Source organism: Drosophila grimshawi, unplaced genomic scaffold (genome assembly GCF_018153295.1).
Source record: "Drosophila grimshawi isolate 15287-2541.00 unplaced genomic scaffold, ASM1815329v1 contig_44, whole genome shotgun sequence".
NCBI lineage: Eukaryota > Metazoa > Arthropoda > Insecta > Diptera > Drosophilidae > Drosophila > Drosophila grimshawi.
In genome coordinates, this window is record NW_025063240.1 from 10,083,984 (window position 1) to 10,093,352 (window position 9,369).

The 9,369-nt window shown below is 40.2% G+C and overlaps 1 protein-coding gene across 1 annotated transcript; it reads right to left on the bottom strand.

Moving 5' to 3' along the window:
- Positions 1 to 452: 452 nt before the first annotated feature.
- On the bottom strand, positions 453 to 1,391 carry LOC6556481 (mite allergen Der p 3). The gene has a single exon (XM_001984646.3). The coding sequence runs from the start codon at positions 1,389 to 1,391 to the stop codon at positions 453 to 455; it is 939 nt and encodes a 312-aa protein (XP_001984682.1).
- Between the last annotated feature and the right edge of the window lie 7,978 nt (positions 1,392 to 9,369).

Sequence of the window (9,369 nt, forward strand, 5' to 3'; positions counted from 1 at the left end):
CAAGTGGCTGCCCCGACGCGATTTGGTTTTGATATTTGACATGCGCTGGGGGCCATCAGGAAACTTCGTTTAAATGAAATCAAAAGTGCACAAATACATAATTTACACACATTTGCAGCCGCCAGCTTACAACTGTGTGTGTGTGTATGCAACAAACTAAACAGTGAAAACAATCTTAAAAATAAGGAAGGAAGATGAGCTATGAAATAACGAAATTCACATAAAAAGCCAAGCTTCAATTTTTTTTAAATTTGGAATTGCTTCGTAGTACATAGAAATTTTAGTAATTTAACATTAAACATATTTTTCTTAAAAATTATACGATTTTTAAAGCCCTGCATTTTTAATAATGATTTTGTCTCTAGATAAATTTGAAAGACATGTTAAAATGGTAATTTAACTGGACTTTGTTACAACTTCTTTCACTTCTTTATATATTTATGCAGATCATTTTATAGGCAGGAAGGATAGCGTCTTACGGCGCGGCGTATCCATCTTGTGTAGTGTGCGACGCGAGTATAAATGCCCGGATATTTTGGGTCGCCACATCCAATGCCAAAGGAAACGATGCCGATGATTTCGCGTCGATCGCTTACCAGCGGTCCACCTGAATCTCCGATGCAGCTGTCATGGCCACCACGACGATAGGCACATATCATTTGCGGATAGATGCGGACGTTGGCTTTGGCATTCATTAGCTGGCAGCGACTCTGCGGCACTTCACAGACTCTTGTGGCTCTCAAATAACGCGGGACATTCGCGGAATTCGCGCTGACCAAGCCAAAACCGCTGACCAGATAGCAATCTGGTTGGGTGCCTAGAAGAAAATTGTATTGGGGCCTCCGTCGTCCTGTGGGCAGGCGTGCCTGTTCCACACATCTTCCGTAGCGGAGTGGTCTCTTCAGACGCATCAGTGCAATATCGTTTTGCATGGTGAAATTGTTGTATTTGGCATGCACCACTACGAACGCCACATCACGCAACTGTCCGCCACGACGATGTTGCGCGGAGCCGACACGCACCGTATAACGACCAGATTCGGTGACACAATGGGCAGCGGTGAGTATCCAACAACGGTTCAATATTGTGCCGCCGCACAGATAAAAACCATCCAAATTGATCGCCGCTTGGTAAGGTGCACGCGTACAGGGTATCCTTACGCCATTCACAATGCGATTTGGCGATGCATACATTTCCGTAACGGCCGTAATGTTGGGATGGCTGGAGTAGATGCCAAGTGATATGGGATTGAGCTGGCGGGGATAGAACACAAAGTGTGTGCCATTGTCGTAGCCAATGTGTGTAAACCGATCCTGAGCAGCGCCCTCAACCAAGACCAGCAGCAGCAGCAGCGCTAAAAAGATAGCGCAGCAAATCGAAATGCGATCCATAATCAATTCTAAACCGTGCAACGTTCGCTAAGCAACTGATTGAAGTTCGCACAGAATTTCAACTTTCAACCTTCAACTTCTGTATTTTGCATTTCTGAATAATCTCGTTTGCAGCAAATAGGTTAAGTGATATCATTTTTTAGCAAATGTTGTTGAACAAATTCGCGATTAAATTGATTGCAATTTGTGATAAGTTTGTTACAAAGCTTTTACATTTGTTTACAACTAAAAAAACCTTTTTTTATTATATTTATTTTAAACTTATATTATTGTATTGTGGGGCGGGCACAGTAGCAGCGGCATAAATACGATCCACAGTCAATTTGAAACTGCGCGACTTTCTCTGGAAGTCTGCCCAGAATTTCACCGTTCAACCTGTCAAATCGCTTAATATTCAATATTTGGCATAAGAAGTAGGCTAAGCGAGATCTGCTCTAGAATAGCTAATTTAATTAAATTATGCTTTTTATTATTATATTTGTTGTTGTTATGCAATTGGCTGCGAAAGTGAAATGAGCCAAGCTAAGAAATTAATTTTATTTACTTATTTTTGTTTTGAGACTTTTGCGCAAATTCCACAATAATTTCATCTCGACTGACGCCAATTGGCGGCTTCCAGCGCATAAATCTTGCGTGTTTTTTTCTTTTCTTGTGTGTCGTTAGTTGGCTAGTAGCCGGCGGTCGGCTAATGTTTTCAGCCATTTTTGGTAGGGCGCTGCTTCCGCATGGCACACGCCAGCGATCGGAGACAAAACAATAAAACGATTAGTTTCATGTAAATTTTTGCGCAATTTAATTATGTGCGAAATCTCAGCCAGACAATGCAATGCGGGAGGCGAACAGGAATAATTAGGCACTGCACTGTGCAGAAAGTGAAAGGAGCAGTGCAGCCTGGACCCCAAGATAATGATGATTATGTAATCAACATAGCCGTAATTTACATTAGCCTGGTGCGTATGTAAATTTTAATACAATGGCCACCATCTACAAGCCAGCAAAAGCTAATTCTAAAATTTTAATTGCATTTCCATACACTTACAGGGCATATCAAAGTATCAAGGGCAGTTTGTAACGCATTGAAGGAGACATCTCCGACTCCATAAGAAAGTGGAAAGTATAATTATAACATTCAATCTAGTATTTTTGTAGATGTCAAACCACAATTGAAAAGGCCTAGTTTTTGAAAAACGAGTCATTTTTGAGAAAGTTATGGCTCTGGACAGTTTTGATCCGTCTCTGTAAATACATTTTGAGCGTGTAGCTTTACTTCGATACCGAAGTTATAAGATTAGTAACATTTTAGTTAGCATAACATTTTTGAGGTTAAAAAGGGCAGCTCGCCTGCCTGCAGCCTGCTCAGCTCTGGCATTATGAAAAGGCAAGTTTAAAATAGTTTTGCACAGTTTGTTTTGGTTCGGTGGTTGTGTGCCGTCAGCGTGTCTCTCCGTGAAAAATTGCAATTTGTATGGTTTAATTAAAAAATCTGTCAAATGCCAGTTTGTGCGCTCATTAATGAGCTTCTATGACAGTAGGGCAGGAGACGGCAGCTACACTTAAACACTCAGCGACGAACCAACAACAAAATCATGCTTGACATAGCGTGATCTCCACATAAGCTACACAAATATATTGTACTATATATATATATATATATATATATATATATCGGCATATATAATTATAAATATATTTGAGATATATGAGACTTGATATGTTCAGCTTGCGTTGATGCGGCTGCTGTTGGAGATCTTTTGCCTGCACCTTTGACAAAACAAAAGACTCTGGCAACAAACTCCATTAATTTTATATATATTTATATATATTTGTTGAATTTTGTTGATGCTCTTGCATAATACACGTTTTGTGTGTTTGTTTGCGGCTGACATGCGCCGTTTCTAAGCGCGCCAAATTGATTTTTAATTATGGGTTGTCCAAAGATGAAATATAAACGAGATGCTGTTCTCTTTTCTGGGAAGTCAGTCCTTTTCGAGAACTTGCAAGCTGTGGGCTGCTTAGATCAGCATACAACAGTAAACAAAAGATTTCGTTTCGTGTATTTCAATAGGAACTGAAATTTTGCTTGAAGGCTTCAGACTTTGATGGGATCTAAATTGATCACTATATTCGCTGAAGAGGCTAAATTTAACTTGTTGGAGTCATCGGACACCTAAGCACCTAAAAATGCCCTTCAAAGCCAGCTAAGCCATTTAACTTTCCCAAAACTTGGGTACATTTTTAAACCTTAGGTTAATTGAAATGAAAATATATGTGTAGCTTGTTTTGGATTTGTTTTGGAGAGACACATTTGGCATAGTTTCCCATGGTAAGTCTTCCACGGAATTGGTTAATTATTATTATTATTTAGCTTTGTCTTACAAATTTGCACATTGTTCTTCGCATTATGTGTATCTTGGTGGCAACAATGATTACGACTTTTCGCGCACACACAATTAAGCTATTCCATTGAAATATGGCAACTTTCATTTTTGAAATCATTTTGACGCCGCCAGCGATAATTGAAACATATATTTTATAGTATAAAATCACGTCGGGCCAACACTTGAGCACGATGCGAGGCGACACAAAACACATATCCAGACACTCTCTGAGTGTTGGGGCGCCACAACTACTCGCTAGTCAGAAATTTCACCCATTTTGCACGTTTCACGGTGGCGAGGTAAACACCAATTTGGTAGCCATATAATCAAACGAGGAGGCTGCGTAGAGGCAAATGTTAGTTAATCATTTAATTTCATTGCCTGCTGCCTTTTTTTTGTCAATTGCGATTTGAGATTCGGCTGCGACGGCTGCTGCTGCTGCCACTGCTGCTGCTGCGGGAGCAGCCAGTTTAACACCCATTTCCAAGCATATCAATAATTATCAGCAAAGCCATCGGACGAGCCGATAGCAGAGGCAGGCAGGCAGGCAGTCAGGCTGGCAAACAGACGGCAACCAAACAGGCAGTCAGCACACCTTGTTGCATGACACCCCCCAAAATACCCCTGCACCATTGCCACCCCGCCCAGTGCATCATCAAGCAGCATGTGTGAGTTTGAGTGGCAAGCCGTCATTTTAGAAAATTGTGACATTTAGACACAACAAATCATAGCAGGCGGGATCATTAGGCTCTTTAGTGTAGTTGTTGCTTATTGGTTATTGGTTGTTTGTTATGTGTTGTTGGTTATTGGTTGTTGCTCTGCCCGGTATTTTTGTATGTCAATGGGTGTATATAGAAATCGAAAGTTTCACACTTGTCAATTAAGTGTACCAAGCGGCGTTTGTTGCTTGTTGTTTTTGTTGTTGTTGTTGTTGTTGGTTTTGCTATGCCTCATCAGGCGAGCTGCAGTTGAAAAGCGGCTGTCAATGAAAATGAAATTTTATTGAGATTTTTTTATTTCGAAATTAATTAGAAAAGTGCCTGTGTGCGTGTGTGTTTTGGTAGCTTAATTGCTTTGACGTGTGTAACTGGATGGGATACGCCTGAAAGAGTGTGTATGTCTATGTATGTGTGGTTATATAAGTCGTAAAATATTTAAGCCATAATAATCTGGTATTGAAAAAAAACGACTATCACTTTTACTATCACTCGTCGCTGAGCGCCCCACAGTGGCGTCGCCACATGAAAAGCGACAACCAACAAACGTTTATCATTTGCTGCACTTCTAACCGATTCTACAGTGAAAGCAGCTCTGATTGCAACTGAGTGGGAGACAGAGAAATTGAGAGAGAAAGAGAGGGGGGTTATCGAGACGTTGTTGACAATGCTGCACGCCTTGTGGCTTATGCAATCTCATCAGTCATCGGACGCATGACAGGCAACTTCAGCGGCTCATTAAACTGCACATAATTGTTGTAAATACATGTATATTATAGATACTGTACTTGTAGTCCTCTCTCTCTCTCTCGCACTCTATCACACTCTCTCACACATATATCGTGGCACACACACTGCCTGTCAGTCTGGCGATTTTCACATGGTCGACCGGTTGCATTTCAATAACCAAACATGGCTTAAATAATGCACTCGCACTTTTACTCGCTGCCAACGAAAATCACCAAAAATAAATACAAAAATCCAACAAAAAAAGTGCCAAAACGAAAGCGAAAGTTCTTTTGTGTTGCGTTTGCTTTTTGGCCAAGCATCGATTCTTATCGACGCGTCGTCAAGTTGCAAACGTTGCTCGGTGAATGCTACGCCTGCTCAGCTTGCAACGCACAGCTTGCAGCAGCCATAGCAGCAGCAGCAGCAGCATTGGCAGCAGCAACAGCAAAGCGGCAGATTTATTTATGCACTTTTCATTTCACTTAAGAGCACATGAAAAGCTGCCGCTGGTCGCTGTTGTTGCTGCTGCTAGTGCTGCCCGTTGCTGCCACTGTCGCTCAACTTTCTTCCCAAAAACAACAACAACAAAAACAACGACGACAGCAAAGGCAATCGAAATTATGCGCATATGGGGGCGCCAACATTGGACACTCGAGATGCGATTCTTTAAATTACCACTTGCACTTGACTGATCGGCGAAAGAGCAATTCGAACCAGTGCACAGTGGAGCAGTTTAACTAAATGCACGGCTTAAATCAAATTTCAAAACATGTTAACTTATTGCTCGGCTTTAAATAAATTTTAGAATTATTATTAATAAATAGGCTTTTAATTATATTCAGCTTAATATATGATTTACCAACGTATTGTTGAACTCAAGGAATGCCTCTCATTTATGAATACTTTTGATTAGGCTTTAGATCTACTAAAATTTCTTTTGCAAGTTTAAAAAACTTTAATTATCATATTTATGTTCGCTATTTAGTAATAAAATAATTCTAATTTTTGATATATGCTTTAAAATAATGATTTAGTTAAAACTCGTAACTCTCTACTATTTAAGCAGTATTTGTTTAAATTGTTCGATAGTCCGTGGCCACCCAGAATTTGCGACCCGTTTTAGTTCCAATTAAATTTGTCGTATTTTAAACGAGTCGAATGTGCAACAAGTCTTTTCAGTTGTTTTTTAGTTCACAAGTTTTTTCTGCTGTTTTTTTTTTTTTTTTTGTTTTTTTGGGCTTGGGTTAATTTGTGAAAGTTTTGTGTAAACAATTGGAGTGCAATGCAGGGCAAGCATAAATTCAATCAGGCGTGGCCCAAACCAACGAAAAGCCGGGCTGCCTGTGCGGCCCTTGTTCAATACATTAAGCCATATATTTTGGCGGCGAGTCGCCAATCTGGCCAACAGACTGCATCCTTTATGTTGACATTGCCTTGCAAATATTTGGAGTAAAACTGATTTAATTGACGCTGGCGTTGCGTAATGTGCAGCAGCAACCCAGCAGTCAATACAACCAATGCAAATACTTTATCCTATGCGATAAGAGGCGACTGCATTTAATGTGGCATAATTGGCCAACGCAAATCTCTGCGGAGGACTTAAATGGGTTAGTGGCGCCGGCGCCAAAACTAAAACGAAGAGAAAAAAAATGAAAAACACACACACAAAGCTGAAACCGAAGCTGCAGTTACAGCTTAAGCCGAGGCCAAATCGCCAACCAGTTCGTGTCATGTGATTTTATCGTTAATAGGAAACAACTAAAGCAACAACAAAACAAACAAAATAAAAAGACAAAAAAAAAAAACTGCAGCAGAGACAAGTACAAAGCCAAAGCGCCGCCAATGGCAATTGTTATTACAGTTGTTGCTGTTTTTTGGAAATTTTTTTTCTTATAGCCAAACAAATGTTGTGGTAACATGAAAAGGGTTTTTATTCAACTGCAGCCAACATGCACTAGAGAGTTGTATTCGATTTTTCGTCTAACTAGAAACTGATGTTGTTGTTGTTGTTGCTGTTGTTGCAACTTTCATATTAAAATTCAACAACAACGCATTTCAATTGTGAAATGCAAAGCAAAAATCTACGCAAAATGTTTTCGACCTTAGCTTCCACTCTCCACCATCCAATTGGTCGATTGTCTGTCTGTCTGTCCGTCTCTTTCTGTCCGTCTGTTTGTCTGTCCATCTGTCCATCCGTCCGTCAATCCGCTCACATTCACTGCACTAACGCTGATTGACAGACAAGGTCTTCTCCATCTGCCTAGCTGCGTCTTCGGATTGTTGTTTGCTTTTCACTGCAATTGAAAGTTCTTCATGGCTTATAAAAAACATATCAGTGAATGCATTTCGACTAAACACTGGCCTCCATTTCAATCCAATTAAGTAAATGCGTAGATCATACGCAAAGCATTCAGTTTAAGCATAATATTTTACAAAGCTTACAATTTTAATGTACTTTTAAAGATGAATTCAGAGATCTGTTAGCATCTTAGTGTTGTAAAAGTAATACGGTACATATTGGCCTGTGTTTAATAAAGTGTTAAGTAATAAATTATCAGAGTCTCGAAACTGTGAAATTTCTCTTCATAAACTTAACTAATCATTAACTAATCACAGGCCTTTTAGCAGCTTCACACATATTTTTCACAAACACTTTTTACACTTTCCGAATATTTCTGGGTTAAGCGATGGCAGTCTCTGGGTCTAGGTCTGTGGCAGGTTGCTCACAGTACAGCCAGGTAGTGTTTTTTTTTGTTTTTGTGAGAGTTGCTGCTGTTGCCGGCAGTCAGTTGGTCAGTTAGTCAACTCACTTAAGCATCAGTGCGGCAATTGACTTTCGTTTTCAGTCTTTCCTTTTTTTCACGTGTTGACAAAATGCAGGACAGCCTTCTGTGATGATGCACCAGTGAGAGAGGGGGTGGGGGGTTAGAGAAGAGAGAGAGCAACCGCTGGCAGCGACGACGACAACGTATGGAAATTAATTATAATTGGCCACTGTAAATATGGCAAGTGTATGTTTGTTGGCTGGGGCACGAAAATGAAAATGCAAATGGAAAACTTGTTGGCAATCAGCGAAATCAATCAAACAGGTGAGCAATTGACGTTCGCCCGCCAGCAGCCAAATGGCCAATAGAGTTATCAACTTTAATGCCAATGTGTCACAATGTGTCACGGAATTCCTGACAGCCAGACTAAGCGAGAGTGTGCAACGGCGAGAGGGATAGAGGATAGAGAGCGAGTGGCAAGCTTGTGTGTGCCACATTTAGGCAACCTTGACGCCCGTTTTGTTTTCATATTGTGCATTACTTTTAAGTGCCGCGCGTAGTCAATAAAATTTCATTTTATAGCGCCAGACATTCAAAGTTGTTAAACAAAATAAAGTTGTTGCCGAAAGGCGGTAAAAAATAACGACTGCAACAGCGATAACAACTTGCAACGCACGCTCAAGGTGAAGTGTCGCCTCTTGAGCGCTTACCGCGCCGACTGGTGTCGTTTTATGGCCACACCACCCGTTCCACGTTCCCGTCTCGCTGCACATTTTTATACATTGTTTACTTATTACATTTTTACACTTTTAATATTCACTTGTTGGCCGTATGTTAATTAGTGTGACCGCATGCAGATGAAAACAAGATCAATAAAAACAATAATTGACTTTTAACGAAATAATAAGAAACGTATGCAGTTTAATTATAATCAAAATTCATAGCTACTTATAATCGAATTGTTAATTGGAATGACCGCAAGAAATATGCAATATGCCTATAAAAAAAAAATGTAAAAGTCTCTTTGCTATTAATTTAATTGCGGACTTTACGCAATTTTGGTCACACTGCAATTAACACTTTGCGATCAACGTTTTGTTTGCGGTGTGTGTGTGTGCCTGTGTGTTGCCCAAGCCACACACTCTTACACACATTGATAGCACTTACCAATTGCAGCCAGGGCCTTCTCTTGGCTTATAATGTCTCAAGTTCGTTACCTGAGTCTTTCGTTTCGTTCATTTCTGAAGTGCATCGCGGCACGCATTCGAATATCTTCCGCATGTCAAGGTCAATTAGCATTCGGCTGGCCTGTGCGTGATAAAAATGTCAAAAGGTTTCGATTGGTATTTTTGTTGATGTTGTTACTGCTATTTAGTGGCTTAGTTGCAGA